This window comes from Leucoraja erinacea, chromosome 4, assembly GCF_028641065.1.
Source record: "Leucoraja erinacea ecotype New England chromosome 4, Leri_hhj_1, whole genome shotgun sequence".
Taxonomy (NCBI): domain Eukaryota; kingdom Metazoa; phylum Chordata; class Chondrichthyes; order Rajiformes; family Rajidae; genus Leucoraja; species Leucoraja erinaceus.
The window spans coordinates 46,541,537-46,564,546 of record NC_073380.1 but is presented as its reverse complement, the minus strand read 5'-3'; the positions used below and the strand labels follow the sequence as shown (position 1 = coordinate 46,564,546).

Genomic DNA, 23,010 nt, shown 5'->3' with positions numbered 1-23,010 from the left:
CCTGCCTCCACCACTTCCACTGGAAGCTCATTCCACACCGCTACCACTCTCTGAGTAAAGAAGTTCCCCCTCATATTACCCCTAAACTTCTGTCCCTTAATTCTGACGTCATGTCCTCTTGTTTGAATCTTCCCTATTCTCAAAGGGAAAAGCTTGTCCACATCAACTCTGTCTATCCCTCTCATCATTTTAAAGACCTCTATCAAGTCCCCCCTTAACCTTCTGCGCTCCAGAGAATAAAGACCTAACTATTCAACCTATTTCTGTAACTTAGTTGTTGAAACCCAGGCAACATTCTAGTAAATCTCCTCTGTACTCTCTCTATTTTGTTGACATCCTTCCTATAATTGGGGGACCAAAATTGTACACCATACTCCAGATTTGTTGATCTGTTGAACAGAGAGGTATCAGCCTGGGATGTGAGCTGTGTTGAGCACAATTTGATCTCAAATGTAAGATTAATTATATGGAAATTGTTATTTTTGACACCAAGAGTAGATTGCTAGGACTTCCACTGTACATGTGGGTGATTGAGGGAAACACAGAAACACGGTAAATAGCAGGGGCTGGCCACCCAGTTCTTCAGGCCTGTTCCACCATTTAAATGATCATGGTAGATCATACCATTCTGTACCTAGTCCCCACTTTCTCCCAATATCCCTAAATCCCTTTTGCATTAAAAAATAAATCTATCACGTTCTTGAATGCTGCCTTCTGTGGGGGAGAATTCCACAGGTTCACTAACCGCTGGGTGAAGAAATGTCTCCACATTTTAGTTCAAAAAGTTCAATCCTAACCCGAGGTTGGGATACTGCTTCTGGACACACTAACCATCAGGTACAAATTCCCAGTATTGAATCTGTCTGGTCCTGTCAGAATTTTACATGTCTTATGCAGTAGGTTTCTCTGAGAATGCCTCTCATTCTTCTATATTCTGGCAAACATAGCCCTCCCTTCACCACCAGTTTAAATTCCATTTGGAATATTTTGGAGGACCAAGAAACCAAGAACCAAGATAGCCCTAACCAACACAAACTCTCCCCATATATTAATCCTGCTATTCCAGGAATCAATCATTAATTGCACCTTTTCCTTGGAATGAAGATCTTTCCTCTGATAAGTAGATCAATACTGCAAGTAAAACGTGAGATGAACCTTATTGAGTCAGAGTACAGCTACAGAAAGATATCCTTGCTCCTGTACTCAAATCCTCTAACATTGAGGGGCATCATAACATTTGTCTTCCGATTCAGATTCAATTTTAATTGTCATTGTCAGTGTACAGTACAGAGACAACGAAATGCATTCCCAACTTATTGCTGCAGATGGATGCTTGTTGTATAGGTCGGGCATATAAGGACTCAAGGTATAAGACCAACTTTGAAGGTCTAAGACTCACTCAAGTTGATTGGAGCAGGTTGTTTGAAGGAAAAGAAATGTCAGGAAAGTGGGAAAGAAAAAAAAAAGAAATAACAGGGAAAAAGATTTAATAGGAACCCAAGGGGTAACTTTTTTACACAAAGGGTGGTGTGTGCATGGAACAATCTGCCAGAGGACATCGTTGAGGCAAGTACTATTGTACCATTTAAGAAGTATTTAGATAGGATCATGAATAGGATATGTTCAGAAGGATACGTGCAGAGCGCAGGCAGGTGGGACTACTGTAGTTGGGGCATGGTGGTTGGCGTGGGCAAGTTGGGTCAAAGGGCCTGTTTCCATGCTGTATGACTATGCCTCTGTATCCAGGTCTTGTTGTATCTTTCCTTTTCCCAATCAATGATCACTCTGATAATAAGGGTTTCTGTCTTCAGAACCAAAGTGGTTAACTTGACATTTATTCAATTTAAATTGCAAATGCTTGTGTTTGACAACTCACATACAACTTTCCTAAATTATTTCTTAGAATCCTCATCACAAATCACATTCTCCCTCACTCCGTCTCTCACCCCTCCCCCCACAAGCTATCGAATGAAGTATTTTGAGTCAGAGATTATTGGTGGAGTGGGAGTTCATTACTGAGTACAGTTTCCTGCTGATAGACACAAATTGGAGGAGTAACTCAGCGGGACAGGTGTAATCTCTGGACAGAAGGAATGGGTGACGTTTTGGGTTGAGACCCTCATCGTACTCTTCAGTCTGAAGAAGGGTCTCGACCCGAAACGTCATCCATTCCTTCTATCTAGAGATGCTGTCTGTCCTGCTGATTTACTCCAGCCTTCTGTGTCTATCTTCAGTGTAAACCAGCATCTGCAGTTCTCTCCTAGTTTCCTGCTGACTTGCTTAATCACATTTGGGGATAAAACAGTGTTTGCCATTAGGTACACAAAAATGCTGGAGAAACTCAGCGGGTGCAGCAGCATCTATGGAGCGAAGGAAATAGGCGACGTTTCGGGCCGAAACCCTTCTTCAGACTGATGAACAGTGTTTGCCATTAGTTCCTTTCCCAATTTTCCCTAGGCTTTTGTTCTTTTTATTTTGCCTTTCCCTGCAGAATATTTGGCTTTGGGGTATGAACTGGATGGAGCAGCTAGTCTTTGCTTGCTCTTTGCGGTATGTGTATGTGACAATTCGTTCCTGCATTTTCTGGCCTTATGTGGACTTGGGGCTGGTGAATACTGGAGAACCCGATAAATTGATACTTCAGGAGCAAGTTGCCTACAATGACATGATAAGCTAACTCACACATGCAGCTAGGGATTAAAACAATTGTAAAAACCAATTGAATTCAGAATGTCACTTTGATGAGTGGTATTTGCTTTGAAAAGACTGGAACTCACATTGAAGTCAATCGATATTTAGACTTATTACTTAGATATAACATTGGGGATCTGCTGTCAATACTTCTCTGGAAGTATGAATTAAAAAGACTTGCAGCTGACATACAAACAATTGAAGTGATGATACAGTTTTGTCTTTCATGCCCTATATTATGCATGACATGGAAACACTACAGAAGGGAAGTAAATGTTTATCGATGTCATATGGAGTCATTTCACTTCATATGAGGCAGCAAAGTATAGACAAAAGTTCCATCTCCTCATCAGTAAGATTTAGAAAATCTATGAGGGCGATGTGCTGCCCAATAACACAAACACAAGTGTGTTTGCACAAGGATGAAAGATTAAGATTTAAGAAGTAACTAAAATTAGACCATTGCCCACAGTAGGGGAATCAAGAACCAGAGGGCATAGGTTTAAGGTGGAGGGGAAAAGATTTAATAGGAATCTAAGGTGTGGAATGAGCTGCCAGATGTGGTAGTTGAGGCAGGTGCTATTGCAACGTTCAAGAAACAATTAGACAGGCACATGGATAGGACAGTTTTGGAGAGATATGGGACAAATGCAGGCAGGTGGGAATAGTGTAGATAGGACGTTAGCTGATGTTGGCAAATTGGGTTGAAGGACCACTTTCCACATTGCATGACTCAAATTTAACTCTCATTAAAATTTAAACAAGGTAAAGTTCATCAGAAAGTGCAACCGTAGGAAATGTGGGTTGGAATAAGAAAAGATATAATTATGAAACACTTGGAGTTTTACAACTAAATATGTTCTAAATCTACGTGGATCAAACTCTTCAGGAAATCTGAGCCGCAGTGATGTTCGTGCCTTTGTAAATGTCTGCTTTTGTTTGCTGGTTATTAAAAGTACATCTGATAGGGAAATGACTGTAAACATTATGCCCACTAGTTGGTTGTTACTATTCTTGGACTGAACTACCTTTGTTTTCTTCTGTATCAATGGCAAATATAAATCAAAAATAGCATGTATGCAAGAAATCTACAAAAACAGACAATTTGTGGGAAAAATTAGCATGGTCAGGGAGCAACTGCAGAAATAAAATCTTGGGTTATAAGACCAGATTGTGCTGTCAATATTCCCACTGAGTGGAGATGCCGAATGCCACGTATATGACGTGTTCTGAGATGTCGTTGTCTGAGAGGGAGATGCTGCACAGTTCCAGCACAGCCTTGCTCTGCTACTTAACTCTATCGGAATGCAGTGGCAGATTCAGCCACTTGACAGTGCTGGTTGAAAAGACCATGAATATCCACAAACAATTGGACCAATGTTCCAGGTTAAAAAAAATCTTTGACTGAAACAGTAATCCATTTTCTTTCTACACAGAGGATACCTGACCTGACTATTTCCAATATTTTTTTATGTTAATGCAAAACCATATACAACATGCAAATATTGCTGTTGGTATTGCTATTTTTTTAAACAATATTGCTATTGTTTACTATTTGCTTGAAGGGTGAAAAATAGATTAGATTAGATTCTTAAATGAATACTACATTTAAAACTACACGATGTCCAAATGTGTTCCGTTTAAAGCGGTACTGATAATTTATAAAGCCAACTTACTAAAATAGCAGAAAATAATGTAATACGTACTATGTTTATTATAGCAGCAAGAAAGTTTATCATAATGGAGGCAAATATAACGACACTCCTGGCAAAATGGGTTTCGTTGATCCAGCAGCAAGATTTCCGAAGAATTAAAGGCAGACATTTATAATCCTCTGCGGTGGTAATTAATACCAGTGCAGCATGTAACATGATCAGAATGGTAAACTGGACTATCATTGGCAACGCCCTAAAGAGAAAACATAACACAATTATTTTGTTTAAACACTTACAGTCAAGCTAACACTTTACAAAATCTTTCATTTGTTCACAAGAATAATTAACCCAGTTAATGTTCTATGAATTGTTGACCTGGCCTGATAATATGGAAAGATGGTTTATACACTTTATGTATTTTTCACTGTAGAAAAATAAGTAAAACTAATGTGTCTGCCTCTCATACTTCCACTGGACGAAGGTGTCAGCATTCTTAATTCACAGAATTAATGTTAACTTTTCTGATCAAATTCCTGTTATTTTGAATGGGATCTTCATGTGTGGCCTATTCCAGGCATGAGTGCATAGGTAACTTGAGAATTAGAATACATTGATACACAATGTACAATTGTGACAAAGGCCAATGCTTTTGAAGATATTTGATTACACTTCTAAGCGTTGTAAATGTTTTTGCCACTGCTCGACTCTTCCAGTGCTAATCTTTTCATTGTTTGCCCCTAGGAACAACTCAATATAGAAGCCAGGAAGTAACCAGAAAATCTCAGAGATTAGAATCCTGATGCATGAGCTGAACTTTCATAAGTACACCAGGCAACAACGTTCTCATACTTCGTAACAAAGCTAATATATTTCTATATTTTAATGGCAACCCTGGGCTTTCTCATGAACTGACTGCTTACAATTCAAGTTCCTCATATTAGGAAGAAAAATTCAATGGCCTACTGCCACAAACATTAGCCTGAAATAAAAACAAAATTTGTCAGTTCTATGAAAAATCACTGACATTAAATATTAGTTCTGTGATTCTCTCTACATATGTTACCTGACCTGCTGAGCATGTCTAGCACCTGCTGTATTTTGCTTCAGCAGAGGATTTGTCCCAAACTTGACCCTCCTCAGATTGGAAAAGTGAGTTTATAGCTACAATAGCCTAATCTAGATTGAAACCAGCTTTCATCCATGAATTTCTCTCAGATAAAGCATCTCCATTGGCTATAACTTGAATGACATAGAAACATAGAAAATAGGTGCAGGAATAGGCCATTCAGCCCTTCGAGCCTGCACCGCCATTCAATATGATCATGGCTGATCATCCAACTCAGTATCCTGTACCTGCCTTTTCTCCATACCCCCTGATGCCTTTAGCCACAAGGGCCTCATCTAACTCCCTCTTAAATATAGCCAATGAACTGGCCTCAACTATCTTCTGTGGCAGAGAGTTCCAGAGATTCACAACTCTCTGTGTGAAAAATGTTTTTCTAATCTCGGTCCTAAAGGATTTCCTCTTTATCCTTAAACTGTGACCCCTTGTCCTGGACTTCCCCAACATCGGGAACAATCTTCCTGCATCTAGCCTGTCCAACTCCCTAAGAATTTTGTAAGTTTCTATAAGATCCCCCCTCAATCTTCTAAATTCTAGCGAATTCTACCAATGTGCCTTGGTTCCCTCATTGCACTCCATTATTAGTTCCAAATAAGCTTGGTATTTCTGTTTAGTTTAGCTTAGTTTAGTTTGTTTTTTTATTGTTGTGTATACTGAGACTGGGCCTGTGGACTTTAACACCGTGAAGCAGCGGTCTCTGGTAAGAGGCGGCTGACTCGGGAGCTCCATGTGGTGGAGTGTTCCGATCCGACCCGACATCGGAGTTTCGATCATCCTGACGAGAGGGACCGTCAGCAACAACAAGTGCGGTGGGTTTAGTCCTGACCACGGGTGAACAAAGGAGGCAGATGACTGAACTTTATTGCCTTCCATCACAGTGAGGAATGTTGATTTCGCTGTGGTGGATGTTTATATTAAATTTTATGTTTTGTGGCTGAATTGTGTAATGTTGTTTTTCTCACAGTATGGCTGTATGGTAACTTAAATTTCACTGTACCTTGATTGGGACATGTGACAATTAAATTGAATCTTGAATCTTGAGATACAGTGAAAAGATTTTAGTTGCATGTTATCCAGTCAAGAAAAAGAATATACATCATTACGATCAGGCCGTCCGCAGTGTACAGATATAGGATATAAGGTATAAAGTTTAGTGCAAGATAAAGTCCAATAAAGTCTAATTAGAGATAGCTCAAAAGTCTCCAATGAGATAGATGGATCAGGACCGCTCGCTAGCTGGTGAGAGGACAGTTTAGTTGCCTGATAACAGCTGGTAAGAAACTGTCCCTGAATCTGGAGGTATGGGGTTCCAAACCTCTGTGCCTCTTGCCTGATGGGAGAGGGGAGAAGAGGGAGTGACCGGGGTGAGACAGGTCCTTGATTATGTTGGTGGCTTTACAGAGGCAGCGTGATGTGTAGATGGAGTCAATGGAAGGTGCTGATGGTCTGGGCTACGCCCACATCTCTACTGCAGCAGTTCAAGGCTGTGGCTCACCCCCACCATTCAAGGGAAAATAGAAATGGGTAAGAAATATTGGCTTTGGCAGCGATGCCACAAATTTTGGGAAAAAAAACTTTAAACAAAAATTATCAGGTCTATTGGCCTTTATCAAAATAGTCCGTTTCTGTTTATTGCCACATGGATTCAACCCAAACTAGCATGTCACTGTCACCTTAATCTTAAAGTATGAATATTTCAATCTTGTACTTTTAAATTCAAATGCTGAGCTGAACTATAATTGAGAAAATGAAGTTTTGCAATGCTCATCCGATTATTTCACATCGGCCACTAGCATTCTTGACTAAATTTGACAGGGCTTCAGAAATTTGCTTTAACCTGTTGGTTCTGAACACTTAGAAACAAGGAATTGTAGATGCTGGTTTGCAAAAAAGGACACACAGTGCTGGAGTAACTCAGGCAGCATCTTTGGAGTACATGGATATGTGACATTTCCGGTTCTTTCGTAGTTCTGAACACTTACAAGATCCAGTTCAGTATAACAACTAATAGATTCATTTATAGACTAATGTCTGGTCTTCAACATGCCTATACACGTGTAGACTTAATGAACTGATATCACAAGATATATAGTCCTAATCTAGAATTTCTACTTTCTTGATGTGCGGATAACAGATGGGGAAGAGGAATGTGTCAGGCTGGGATATCATGTTATATAATAGTAAACAAGAGATAACAGTATTTCATAAACCCATTTTTCAAATGTTCTTAGTTTATGTCCAGTTAGCTTTGCAGTAATTGACAGTAATCAAAATATTTCACTTTGGCAAATGTATTTCATCTCTTGATTTATATCCCTCTTCTATAGCTACTCCAATACTTTGTTTATTCTTGTCTCAGTTTTGTGACTTTTTGTTAAAACTGCTCAGTTACACAAAACGAAGCATTTCAAATACATTTGCTGCCACACAAATGTGAAAATAAATGTGCAAACAAATCCTCCAGATGTCACTTATTGCTAATATATTACAGTTTAGAGATACGATGCGGAAACAGGGCCTTCAGTCCACCAAGTCCACACTGACCAGCGGCCCACGCACATTGATACTATCCTACACACACTAGGGACAATCTACAATTTTACCAAGCCAATTAACCTACAAACCTGTATTCATTTATCATCGTTGAAAATATTAGCGACACAGTGGTGCTAGTTTCCAATGGGAACGATGACGGACGCATCACACATCTCTGTCCTCCAGTTCCTGTGGACTGCCGCCGCTGGAAGTATAGGATTTTGGTGTGTGTGCTTTATCACCATTCCTTACAATGCTATGTACTACAGTGATCGCAACTTCTCTTGAAGTGTGGATGGCTGTTGGCTTATTAGAAGTTACAGCCCCCTCCTCACCTGACAAACCAGGTGGGGGAGACGGTTTAGACTATCCGACCATGGAGCTGGTAGCACGGGATTACATGGTACCCGTGGCGGGGGGAACTCCCCCCGATCTGACTTGAACGTCTTTGGAATTCATGCTATATTACACCATGTGCTAAAAAGAATAACTAACACAATTGATCTTTCAGGAGGAAGAATAATTTGTAATATTTACCTTGATAAAGGAAGTAAACTTTGTATTGTTGAGATAAATATTAGAACAATAAAACCACACACCAGATTTGACTTGAAAACTTCATCTCGCATCTGTGAATACTGTAAGAAAGAAGCACAAAACATTAAGAGGTCACGTCTCACAGACACCACGGTGCTTTGCAGTGATATATCTGTTTCTATGGGAGTTCTGGGAAATTAGCAAGATTTTGCCGACCAGGAAGGGCAACGGCAATTCAAAATCAACTATTGAGTTTCCAATGGTATTCTTTGCGTTACTTTACATGGAGATTTAAAATAAAGATCCAATAAATAACAAATCCAATGGATGAACTATAAAAAAGAATTGTTTTCATCAACAACTTTTGCTTTTAATTAGATTTTCTTTCACAGTTTAATCAAGCCTGTATTCATTTTATTCGCCAGTACACAACTTCATTATGGGAAAGATAAGCAATAATATAATACTTTACTCTTTGAATTTCAAATAATTTTATGCTTTTCTGTTAAAGCTGTTATATCTTTCGTATCATTTAACGTGTCCTTTTTTTTTGCTATGGCTGCCAAAATGCGTAATTGTGGCCCAGCTACCTTTTCCTCCAGGCTGGAATCTTTAAACATCAGTGAGAAAGGCGTGATATGCTCTCTTCTTAACTTATCCCCACTCCTTAAGTCGATGGTATGTTCTATTCGCTTGTTAATTTCCTCAGGCCCAGACTGGACATGCAAAGCTTGTGCAAGGTGGTTTGGAAGCAGGTTTATTGAATTTCTTGTTAGGGCAGCCAGAGTCTAGGGAAAGCACATGCAAAGAGAATAAACCCCTCTAGACCTCTGTTCAATTGCATTAGAGTGAATAGTTAAAGGACATGTGACAAGGCGGAGATTATCTACAACTGAACCGCGAATGAAAATAAATACCTTAATTTCCTCGTACTCTTTTTACTTTCAGAGTATGACATTCATAACCTTTTTTGAATTAATAACTACCAAATCTCTTCTGCTATTTATCCACCAAATCACAAATACCATGCAATAAATCTATAAATAACCAGCAGGTTACTTTAATATTTTAGCGAGACAGTGTGCTTTCAATGCCAAACCTTATGCTAGATAAGCTAAATTTTTCAAGATATTTTCATTCCTTCCTTCTCCAATCTAACCAGAGATTACATTTGATGCAATTAACTCCAAATGTTTCCCTTAGGAAGAGATGGTCCTTTGCTTGTTGTTAATGCAGAAGAAACACTTACTTTAATGTATTAGACTGATGCTGCTTTTGAAGTGGCAGCCAGAGGAAAATTGTACATGTTATTTAAGAGTTTGTAGCCTTTTCTGCACAGCAATTCTAATAATAGTTTTTGTTTCTGTGGGGATTTTACTTTCAAAAATGTATTATTGGAAACATAGAGAAATCATTTTGGGCAGGGATTAGTCACAGCACAAATCATATATTTGAAATAGAAAATAATCCATCATGACTCAAATAGTACAAAGTTAGAATAATGTACCAATGGAATAGGGGAGGTGGAATAATGGTGGGTGCTGTAGAATTCTGCTACCAAAAAAAAACAAATGGGGAAAAATTCCCTTATATTATAGTTGATGCATATTAACGGTGTTCTTGAATCAAATATTCTGACGAAACGTTTCAAGTTTACTACTAGAAGAAAGTAGCAACTCAAACATCATTTATAAAATTTTATCATTAGAGTAATTATCATCTTTTTAATTAGTATCTGTGGGTTTTTATACAGACTAAAATCTGACTAAGGCGCAAAATAGACAGTAACAAATCATCAGCATTTTTTTCCACTACATTTTTTTCCATTTTTGTTCTCTGGTTGAAATCATTTACATTATTTTCAAAAATGGCCAAAAAGAGACTGGAAATACCTTCATTTGGTCAGATTAAAAAGGTGGAATTAATACTTTGTGGTCAATTATTCCAATGTTCTTGGCGTTCTATTATTTATCTGAAGAAATTAAGAAATGAAAAAGGAGTGGGGGTAGAGTGGCACAGCTGTTAGATCTGCTGCCTCACAGTGCCAGAGGCTCAGATTCAATCGTAACCTCAGGTGCCGTCTGTGTGCAGTTCGTAAATTTCTCCCTATGACCGTGTGGGTTTTCTCCGGGTACTCTGGTTTTCTTCCACATCCCAAAGACGTGCGGGTTTGTAGGTTAATTGGACTTTGTAAGTTGCGCCGTGTAATTTACTGTAGGGAGTGGTTGTGAAATGCGATAACATAGAACTGGTGTGAACGGGTGACTGATGGTCGGTGTCGACTAGGTGGGCCAAAGGGTGTGTTTCCATGCGGTATCTTTGAACTATCTTTGAACAAATCAAATGTTCCCGATGTTGGGTGAGTCCTGAACCAGGGGTCACAGTTTTAGAATAAGGGGTAGGTCATTTAGGACTGAGGTGAGGAAAATGTTTTCACCCAGAGAGTTGTGAATCTGTGGAATTTTCTGCCACAGAAGGCAGTGGAGGTCAATTCACTGGATGTTTTCAAGAGAGAGTTAGATATAGCTCTTAGGGCTAACGGATTCAAGGGATATGAGGAGAAAGTGGGAATGGGGTACTGATCTTGGATGATCAGTCATAATCATATTGAATGGCGGTTTTGGCATGAAGGGCCAAATGGACTACTCCTGCACCTATTTTCTATGTTTCTATGTGTCTAAATTGAAACATTAAGCATATCTATTAGATGAAGCTTACGCTTTAGGATTTAGAATGATATCAGTGTGAACATTAATTGTTTTAATGAATTAACATTAACATAACTTTTTTAATGAATTACTTAGAATGTTTCAGTTGATGTTTTACCTAGCATTTTGGCTAAAACCAAACTTTCACTAAAGCCAAATGGTTAAATGCCATGTATTTGCCAGTAACAAGTTAAAGCTAGGATAATGTACATCATCAACCATTCTCTCAATTAACTAAGATGGAAACCAAATGTAAATACATTCACTTCTCTTTTTCCAAAATAGTTTTGCTTAATTTATGGTTAAGAGGATAAATGCAGACGCCCCCTATACAACACACAAGCACAGAACCGATCTTCAAAAAATTCTGATTACTCAGTAGAAAACCTTGTCAAATGACCTTTAAGCATGTTTACAATGTTTAGCAAACGTGCACTTTACAAACTTAGTTATGTCTGCTCATCATTATTTGTGAAACACAAACTAAAGGTTGAAGCTGCAATATCCCTTTTCATAAAGTTTGTCAAAATGGTTTTGCTGGTTGAATATTCTACACCACTGAGAATACTACCATGATCTGTGGGATATACAAATATTGTGACATCTCAGGAGGCTGATAAAGCAGAACAAAATAATTTCATCTCCAGGCTTGATGGTTGATTCCAGACCAGCAGAAATCTGTGTTAAGTCAATTTGCTCTGACTGTTGCAGGGCATTGAAATGGAATCTAAATTGAAATGTACCCAAGGTATAGAAATGGTTTCAAATCTAGATGTCTTTAATTTAATCTGGTCATCTTGCTCAGAAGTGATAAAAAATAAAAAGACAGAGAGAGTGTGGGCACGACAGTGTGATTCTAGTGAAGGAAAGGCTTTTCTGAAGTTAAAATTGGAACATATTATTGAAGGAAAGGAGCTATGGATCAAGGCTGTTCAACCAGTGAGCAGCACGGTGGCACAGTGGTAGATTTGCACTCTTACAGCGCCAGACACCCATGTTCGATCCTGACTACGGGTGTTATCTGTACAGAATTTGTACGTTCTCACCATGACCTGCGTGGGTCTTCACCTGGATCTCCGGTTTCCTCCCACACTCCAAAGACGTACAGGCTTGTAGGTGAATTGGTTTGGTGTATGTGTAAATTGTCCCTAGTGTGTAGAACTGTGTTAGTGTGTAGGAATTACTGATCAGCAAGGACTCGGTGGGCCGAAGGGCCTGTTCCACTGAATCTCTAAACTAAACTAAACTAAACGGTGACATGGCTACTTTTTGTAGTGGGGCATACTGTGTGTGAAGTTTAATTCTGGAACACTGCATAGGGGAGTAGAAATGTAACAAAATATTAAACCAAGGTGACATAAAGCTCCAGAGATGAAGTCATTCCTTTTATTAAATTACTTGCGTTGCTTGCCATTTGATTATTGTGAATGTGTCTCGGGTGGCTCTTACCCTTCTGATAGATGCAATGCATGACCACTTATTTAGGTTACCTGTATTTCTAAATAATTATGTTCCTGCTATGAACTATGGTTAAATACCTCACTATAAAATTCCAATAATGGGCTAACTGCAATTCATAAATCGAGAGATTTCCAGTACTTCAGTAATATTATAGGGAAGTCAAATCCAAGCCTGTAAGATGAAAGGGAAATATGTTCCAGCCCACAAGTCAGGGTTTTGTTTTGTTAAATAACAAAGAGCTAGAATAATGTTCAAATGATCGTGGACAACCATGACCAGAGGAGTACAACGTAGTTGAAAATATTCACAAGAATTATAAAGGAGAGAATTACTTCACCCTACGGGATTAAACTCAATTTTTCTTACAAAATAAGCTTGATCAAAATAGACGAGGTAATCACGCATGAATTTAATATAGTGTTATTCGTAAACCACTTTGCAAACAGCAAAATGAGATAATGCAGTTTTTTTTACTTGCTTTAAAAACTTCTTATAAAATTTATAATGCCTACATAACAAGCCAACTTAAAAGTTGTACAGGGTACATTCATGTTAATTATCATCACTTTATATTATAGTCCTTTGTTTATTTATTTTTAAAACATGCAGCACTAGATGATTATTCTTATTATTGTAAAAATCATTACATTGTCAGGCACTATATAGCTGAAATAATAAAACATGCAGATTTAAAAACAATGCAGAGACTTCATTAATTGAATACTGACCAATTATATTTACTTATAAATGATGCATGCACATGACCATGTTAAAAAAGCAGGAACTGTTATTGAACTGTATTATTTTCCACTAGACAGCCATATCCACACTGTCTATATTCATGGACAGACAGCAGCATGCTGATACTGTGTATCTTCTCATGCACTACTGACACTGCTTCATAATCAAGCCTTCGTGAGCAACATGAAATGAAATTCTGCTCTCTCATCAATTATTTCTTATTTCCCCCACTAAATCTCAAATCTCCAAAACACACATTTGTCATGATCAGTTCCCGTGGTTTGGAGGGGTGCTAATGTTATCTCACTTTTCAAGAAAGGAGCGAGAGAGAAAACGGGGAATTATAGACCAGTTAGCCTGACATCAGTGGTGGGGAAAAAGCTGGAGTCAATTATTAAAGAAGTAATAATGGCACATTTGGATAGCAGTAAAATGATTGGCCCATGTCAGCATGGATTTATGAAGGGGAAATCCTGCTTGACTAATCTTCTGGAATTTTTTGAGGACGTGAGAAATAAAATGGATGAAGGAGAGCCAATGGATGTAGTGTATCTGAACTTTCAGAAAGCCTTTGATAATGACCCACATAATGGGCAAAATTAGAGCACATGGTATTGGGGGTAGGATATATGACATGGATATATACACCTTCTCTGTTGCTGCTCCGGCACTCTGGAACACCCTGCCGCTGCACATCAGACAGGCCCCCTCACTGTCCATCTTCAAATCCAGTGTTAAAACGCATTTGTACTCCCTGGCTTTTGACCATGCCTGAGGCTTTGCTTCTGTTTGTGGTGTTTTTGATGTTTCTTTATTTTACATGTCTTTTCCTACTATTTCTTTTGATTGTTATTTTTGGTGTGTATTAACTTTTTTGTCAATGATTAGTGATGTACAGCACTTTGTTGCAGCTATGTTTGTTTTTAAAGTGCTCTATAAATAAAATTATTATTATTATATTATTATTATTATTATGGATAGAGAATTGGTTGGCAGACAGGGAACGAAAAGGAGGAATAAATGGGCCCCTGTCAGAATGGCAAGCAGTGGCGAGTGGAGTGCTGCAAGGCTTGGTGATGGGGCCTATATATTAATGATTTAGATGATGGGATTAAACGTAACACTAACAAATTTGCAGATGACACAAATCTGGGTGGCAGTGTGAACTGCGAAGAGGATGCTAGGAAGTTGCATGGTGACTTGGACAGGTTAAGTGAGTGGGCAGATGCATGGCAGATGCAGTTTAATGTAGATAACTGTGAGGTTATCTACTTTGGCGGCAAGAACAAGGATGCAGATTATTATCTCAATGGGAAGTACAACGGAATCTGGAGGTCCTTGTTCATCAGTCAATGAAAGTAAGCATGCAGGTACAACAGGCAGTGAAGAAAGCGAATGGCATATTGGCCTTCATAACACGAGGAGTTGAGTATAGGAGCAAAGAGGTCCTTCTGCTGAGTAATTCTCTGCGTCAGAGGGCGGTGGAGGCCAGTTCTCTGGATACTTTCAGGAGAGAGCTAGATAGGGTTCTTAAAGATAGCGGAGTTAGAGTATATGGGGAGAAGGCAGGAACGGGGTACTGATTGGGGATAATCAGCCATGATCACATTAAATCGCGGTGCTTGCTCAAAGGGCCGAATGCTCTACTCTTGTACCTATTGTCTATTGTCTACTGTATCAGATTAGGAAAAAGTGAAATGCAACGAGACCTGGGTGTCCTTGAAGGTCACTGAAAGTAAACATGCAGGTACTACAGGCAGTGAAGCTAATGGCATGTTGGCCTTCATAACAAGATTATTTGAGTATAGGAGTAAAGTGGTTCCTCTGCAGTTGAACGGGGCACTAGTGTATTGTGTGCAGTTTTGTCTGGAGTATTTGTCTGGAGTATTGTGTGCAGTTTTGATCTCCTAATTTGAGGAAGGACATCCTTGCTGTTGAGGCAGTGCAGTGTAGGTTCACGAGATTAATCCCCAGGATGGCAGGACTGTCATATGAGGATAGCTTGGAAAGACTGGGCTTGTATTCACTGGAGTTTAGATGGATGAGAGGGAATCGTATAGAAACATATAAAATTATAAAAGGACTGGACAATCTAGATGCAGGAAAAAAAATTCCCAATTTTGGGGGAGTCCAGAATCAAGGGCCACAGTCTAAGAATAAAGGGGAGGCCATTTAAACTGAGATGAGAAAAACGTTTTCACCCAGAGAGTTGTGAATTTGTGGAATTTTCTGCCATAGAAGGCAGCGGAGGTCAATTCGCTGGATGAATTTAAAAGAGAGTTAGATAGAGCTCTAGGGGCTAGCCGAATCAAGGAATATGAGCAGAAAGCAGACACGGGTTACTGATTGTGGATGATCAGCCATGATCACAATGAATGGTGGTGCTGGCTCAAAGGGACAAATAGCCTCCTCCTGCACCTATTTTCTAATCAACCTTCCCCTTCCGAAAAATGCCACAGAATATAAACCTTTAATACAAGTTCTGATGTCACACATACATTCTTTTTAAGAATCATTATTAAACACTTTTGTGACACACATTTAACCATATAACCATATAACAATTACAGCACGGAAACAGGCCATCTCGACCCTTCTAGACCGTGCCGAACACGTATTCTCCCCTAGTCCCATATACCTGCGCTCAGACCATAACCCTCCATTCCTTTCTCGTCCATATAACTATCCAATTACAGAAACATTTGTCATTATTCTGTGCCATACTTCCATTACCACTTGTAAATACAGCTGACACCCAGATTCTACTATATCCCATAATGACTCCCCATCCAAAACCTCTTTCTAAATTTCCTTGATTGGTACATTTCTCATGTTTACTTTTTTGGACTTTTAGCATTTGCAACTTTCCTTTCATTTCTACCACATTTTGACATTATCAATGCCTCACCTGCCGAGTTAAATGCTTCACCCGCGGATTTTCTCCAGCATTTTTGTCTATTTTTGACATTATCAAATGTCAGTTTGGAAATTAATGCTGACTGAATTGATCAGCAACTGGATTGTGGGTCAATAACTAACTGTGTCCAACAACAATTAAATTATTTGAACAGCATCCAGAAAGAATACCTCAGGACAAAAGAACAAAGGGTTCATACTTTAACGCCAATCACTAAAGATCTGCTTATGACACACTGAGAGAATATTTGACTATTACATGCAAGTAAATGACTGATGCTTGTAATAATAGCAAAATAGACTCTCACTGTAATTTTCGGCAAAATGTTTAAATCATGTTCCCCTCTCTTTCTTCATTTACAACACCACCGTTACTGGAAAATGGTTCTTGAATTCAGTCTGGTGGATGAAACAGTGTAGATGAATCAATAATTGCTAGAAAAACAACACCTTCCATTCTCCACCACCCAGCTTTCTGCAATTTTATGATCCTATTGCAAAATGTACAAACTTACTAAGCCTTATACCTACATTCACATTCAAACTGTTAATAAAAATAGTGAACAACGGTAGGCCTGGTGCCAATTCCAATGGTACACAACCTATTGAAGGCTTCTAGTTTGAATCACATTCTGACTACTATTTTCAAGCCAATTTTATATCCAATTGACAAGCTCACCCTGGATCCCATGTGATTTAACCATGAGGTATCTTGTCAAAGGCCTTGCTGAAGTTCATGTAGATAATTTCTTGCACACTGTTCTCAATCATCTTGATCCACTTTTTTCAGATTCAAGATGTCATGTGTTAATGACAGGCCTAACTTTAGTAAATAGCCATCTTTCACACACTATTCCAGAGTACACAATGGACATCAAATTAGAGGACCCATGTTAGATGACCATAGGGGGGCTCCATGATTGTGGGGAGGGTCAGAGACGAGAAAACTCTTTGTGACAATATCCATGTATTTATGCATATGAACTGTACTCATTCTCGCACATGCTCATTAAATCAGTCAGTGACCTTTGAAATGGAAATAAATCATTCCTGTTTTTGATTCCAACATGAGTGTGTGTGCAGCCATCTTTCTCTGTACATTATGTACTAGTTTACTTATTTTATAATATAAGCAGACAGATATCAAAACATGGTAGCAGCGGTGAAAGTGAACATTTGTGAACCAAATGGACACTATGATGATTAGAAAAAATGCTTTGAAAAGCTTTCAGGAATCAATGTTTCATTGTCTCAGCGACCGGACTGCTGCATGCATGAGTGAATGCAGGTCAGTGCACACAAAGATAAGACGCTGCGTGTAAATCAGCACTGTGGGAGTCGAAGTTTAAAACGACGTGCTGCGAGAGACTGCTTAAAGATAAAATAAGCTAGTAAGAGCGAGGGAATACGCTGATATTTCAAAATGGCACAGGGCAGTCCATCTTGCCATGTGGCTCCACCACCCAATCTAAAGCTCAAAGAGAATAGGGTGGAAGAGTGGAAAATGTTTAAACAATTGTATGAAAATTATGCAATGATATCAGAACTAGAAAAGAAGGAGAAATAGTATCAAAAAGCAGTATTCCTGCATACTTTTGGACCGGAGGGCATGGGAATCTACAATACCCTGACATTCGAGATGGTAGCAGATGAGACAGATGTGAAAGTCATCATCGATAAGATGTCTACCATCATCATAGGAGAGACGAATGAAACCTCTGAAAGATTTGTCTTCAATAAACGAGACCAGAAGTCTGGGGAAAGCATTGAATTGTATGTTGCAGAGCTGAAGGAGCTTGCTAAAACATGCAACTTCTGTGAGTGCCTGAGAGAAAGCCTCATTCCAGATCGCATCGTCATTGGTATTGCAGACCAGTCAACTAGGAAGACACTCCTTCAGAAGAGGAATCTGACACCTCAGGGGCTGTGGACATATGTAAATCCTTGGAGGTAACAGCAGCAAGAATGCAGGTCATCGGCGAAGAGCTGACAATACACAAGGTGGAACAATTCAAACCAAGGGAAAATATGGTTGATGCTCCTTCGCAGAGAAAGAATCAGGGACTAGTAAAGTGCAAGTTCTGTGCAAGGATGCACAAGCATAGGAAGGAGAAATGCCCAGCGTATGGGAAGGACTGCAACAGACGCGGATGTCAAAACCACTTTGCCTGCTGCTGCAAGCAGAGGAAGGAGAGGAAGGAGAGCATGCCGAAACAGGGTCTGCACATCTGACATGTGACACAACGTCCATTTCCGACACAGGGTCTGTGAATTTCTCTTCAGGCCTATTCGCTGAGTTGCAGGTCAGCAATATAGCAGCCATCAAGTTTCAGATTGACTCTGGTGCCAGTATTAATGTGATTCCCAAGCATCTTGTACCCACCAAAGAGGACATTAGATGAGAGAAAATCACCTTAAAGATGTACAACGGATCCAACCTGCTGGTGGAAGGTAAGGCGAAAGTCTTACTCTGGAACAAGACGAGCAACAAGAAGTACCGGGTTCACTTCATAGTGATAGAGGAAGGCTGGCTCACACCGTTCCTGAGCGGCAAAGCTGCACAACAGATGCACTACGAGAACTTCAAGAGCCTGAATGCTGTTAGCGAGGCTGACTCGTTACTCAAGAAATACAAAGATGTCTTTGACGACGAAAGACCTGGGAGACTGCCTGGCAAGGTCAAGTTGATAACTAGGACGGAGGATGTGACCCCATCACAGTGTTCTGCAACGCTGGTACCTATAGCCATGAAAGAGAAGGTCATGAATGGCCTCATGAAGCTGGTCGAGCAGGACATCTTGATTAAAGTCAAAGAACCGACTGAATGGTGTAGCAGGCTGGTCGATACGGAGAAAAAGGACAACACAGAGTTGAGGCTCTGCATAGATCCTCGACCCCTCAACAAAGTCCTAAAAAAGGAGATCCACAGACTACCAGTCATAGAGGATGTACTCCCTGAGCGGTCCAAGGTGAAGGTTTTTCCAAATTCGATCTGAAGTCAGGATATCTCCACTGCGAACTAGATGAGGAGAGGAGTCTCATAACAACCATAAACACCCCTTTTGGGAGCTATCGCTGGAAGAGGTTACCATTTGGACTGAAAGTAAGTGCAGAGATCTTATCAGAAGAGGCTGCAACAAACCCTAGAAGGATTAAAGGGAGTGGAATGTGTTGCAGATGACATCATCCTATTTGGAGTAGGGGACACCAGAGAAGATGCAGAAAGGAATCATGATGCAAGACTGCAACATCTTCAGCGATGCAGAGACAGAGGCATCAAGCTGAACCGGAAGAAGTCGGTGGTGAAAACTATGTGTATCACATTTCTAGGACATATAATTACAGATTGTGGCTTGAAACCAGATCCAAAGAAGATCCAAGCTATCCTAGAGATGCCCAACCCTACCATTCCAACAGAAATCCAAAGATTTCAAGGCAGTGTAAACTATTTGGCAAGATTCCTGGCAAGGTTGTCAAACACATTCGAGCCTTTGAGGAGATTGACCCACAAGGATACAGAGTAGGAATAGTCATCAGAACATGACAGCAATGTCAAAGATCAAGGAGCTGTTGACAACAGCACCAATCCCGGTGTACTACGCATCAGACGAACAGCTGACCATGCAATGTGATGCGAGCAAGTCAGGTCTAGGTGCAACACTAATGCAGAAGGGACAACCACTGTCCTATGTGAGACGAGCATTGACGCCAACCGAGCAGAGATATGCTCAGATTGAAAAGGAGGCACTAGCAATAGTGTTTGCTCTCGATCGCTTCCATCAGTACACCTGTGGACAGAGAGTGATCGCTGACAGTGACCACAAGCCATTGGAAGTCATAGTCAAAAAGCCTCTGCATAGAGCACCAAGACGTCTCCAGGGCATGATGATGAGGATGCTACACTATGACATCGAAATCAAGTGGGTAAAGGGGAAAGACATGCATCTAGCACATATGCGCTCCTGAGCATACCTCACTGACACCACAGTGAGTTCATTTTCCAACATGCCAAGGATTTGCCAATCCTGGAAGGTGATGTCATAAGACTCAAACCAGGAGGTTGAAGGTGTCAAGATGTTATTGCTCAACATCAATACCACAAAAGCAATTGGACCAGATCAGATACAGAATCAAGCCCTCAAGATCGCAGCCGAAGAACTGGCTCCAGTTTTGCAGTTCATTTTCCAACAATCGCTTGACTCAGGTGATGTTCCGCTGGATTGGAGGAAGGTTAACATCACTCCTCTCTTTAAGAAGGGTTCAACCACTAACCCAGCGAATTATCGTCCTGCTTCATTAACAAGTACTTGTTGCAAATAGCTGGAGCATTTAATTGATAGTAATCTGATGCGACACGTGAGCAAACATAACATTATTGCTGACAACCAACATGCATTTAGGAGGCATAGACCATGCGAGTCTTAGCTTATTCTGACGACAAATTACCTGGCCAAGCACCTTGATAGTAACGTCATCACGGATTTAGTTGTGTTGGACTTTTCTAAAGCATTTGATGTCATCCCACACCAGGGGCTGCTTCGGAAGCTTGACTTCTATGGTATTCGTTCCAACACGAAACAATGGATTTCCAGTTTCCTGACAAAACATCTTCAGCGTGTGTGTGTGAACGGAAAGAGCTCCAATTGGCATCCAGTGTTGAGTGGTACACCTCAGGGCACAGTACTTGGCCCACACCTATTTTTGCTTTGCATAAATGGCATCCATGAAAAAGTCGCAAGTACGACCAGACTTTTCGCTGATGATTGTTTGCTGTACCGTCCAATTAAGTCAGCTGATGATGAAGATGCTCTCCATAAGGATCTCGATATTATAGTTGAGTGGTCACAATAATGGGGCATGCAGTTCAACCCTTCCAAATGTGAAACTATGCGTGTCACCAGAAAGAGGAACCCAGGCGAAACATCTTACAATATACTTGGTGCCATCCTTGAAGAATCCAAACAAACCAAGTATCTTGGCATCAAATTGCAGAATGATCTGCATTGGAATGGTCAGACTCATCATGCAACGGTGAAAGCAACAGGTGTCCTAAACTTTCTGAGGCGCAACTTTCATCATTGTTCAACTTCTGTCAAGGAGAAGCTCTACTTCACCCTCGCAGTTGCAGCACGGGACCCATACACAAATAAAAACATTTCTTCCATCGAACGTGTCCAAAGACAGGCAGCTCGATTTGTTACTAACACCTATGAGAGAGAAGCGAGTGTCACCAAACTTCTGAATTCTCTGAGGTGGAACCCTCTCCAAGACAGACGTGAAGCTCACCGTTTGACCTGTTTTTACAAAATGTTAAATGGTCAGCTCGACATAGAGTACAAGACCTACACCAAACCCAAACCAATTAGGAGCAGACAAGGGCATTCAATCCAATTTGTGATCCCAGCTACAAAGACAGATGTATACTGCAATTCGTTCTTCCCCTGCATAATTAAAGCATGGAATAAACTCCACCCAACTATAGTTACCCAACCAGATGCAACTAAATTTAAAGTAGCTCTTTCTTCCCAATAACTCTTTCTGGCTTAAGCCCTCCCTTCACCACCTCTAGTTTAAATTCCATTTGGAATATTTTGGAGGACCAAGAAACCAAGAAACCAAGAAACCAAGAAACCAGACGGCAGAGACCAACAGTTCAGAGATGATTGGATGCGAGATCATATGAAGTCGAGACAGAGTCAGGACTGCTAATCTGACGTAACCGAGTGGATCTGAAGAAGACCGGAGAACTACCTCCACACAAAACTCCAGAGAAACCACCAGGCGTGTAGAAGACTGGGACACCTTTGCAACCTCAGCTGACATGGAAAAGACCAACACAACATGCATCACAGGAAAAAGAGGCAACTCGTGAAATTGTTAACACAGAGAAAGCAAAACAAAAACAAAGTGACACAAGAGAAGAAACTAGAAGTGATGCACAGAATGTACACACTGAAAAGAAAGACCTTCCTGAAAGAAACACCATCACAAAGACTAGGGCAGGTCGAGCTGTCAGACCGCCAGAAAGGTACGTCGATTATGTCACAAAGTAATGTGTTTTGCTGTGATGGACCTATCTGCTTAGTTTATGTTATTGAAATGTCACAAGTGTGACTATGATTGAAATTGTGAAATAAGAGAACAGTTGTTTAATTCTGTTAAGTTAAACCATATTACTACGGTGTAATATTATGAAAAGTGTTTGTTTACAATGTTTTGGGATCGTCAGAAATGTAATCCCAAATTGTCAAAAAAGAAAGGATGTGACAATATCCATGTAATTTATGCATATAAGTTGTACTCATTTTCGCACATGCTCAGTAAATCAGTCAGTGACCTTTGACGGAAATAAATCATTCCTGTTTTTGATTCGAACATGAGTGTGTGTGCAGCCATCTTTCTCTGTACATGATGTACTAGTTTACTTATTTTATAAGCAGACAGATATCAAAACACTTTTCATCCGGCATGGATTCGAAGTGTGGGTTCAGGTTAGGATTGTGAGAAGGATCAGAAGAGGAATATAGTCAGGATCAAAACAGTGAGGATAATATCAGGATCAGATGAAATCAGTAGGAAGGAACTGCAGATGCCAGTTTACACCAAAGATAGACACAAAATGCTGAAGTAACTCACACTATTC

General features: G+C 40.0%; 1 protein-coding gene across 2 annotated transcripts in view; it reads right to left on the bottom strand.

The window, feature by feature from the left end:
- Window positions 1-23,010, bottom strand: part of adcy8 (adenylate cyclase 8 (brain)) — a 120,041-nt gene that overhangs the window by 35,323 nt on the left and 61,708 nt on the right. Inside the window, exons 8-10 of one of the 2 annotated variants that reach the window (XM_055634162.1) lie at window positions 9,132-9,329; window positions 8,542-8,642; window positions 4,398-4,599 (exon numbers count right to left, since the gene is read on the bottom strand). In XM_055634162.1, the coding sequence (XP_055490137.1) occupies window positions 4,398-4,599; window positions 8,542-8,642; window positions 9,132-9,329 (501 nt within the window). The remainder of the gene's footprint in view (window positions 1-4,397; window positions 4,600-8,541; window positions 8,643-9,131; window positions 9,330-23,010) is intronic. The other variant, XM_055634163.1, reaches the window with a different exon arrangement.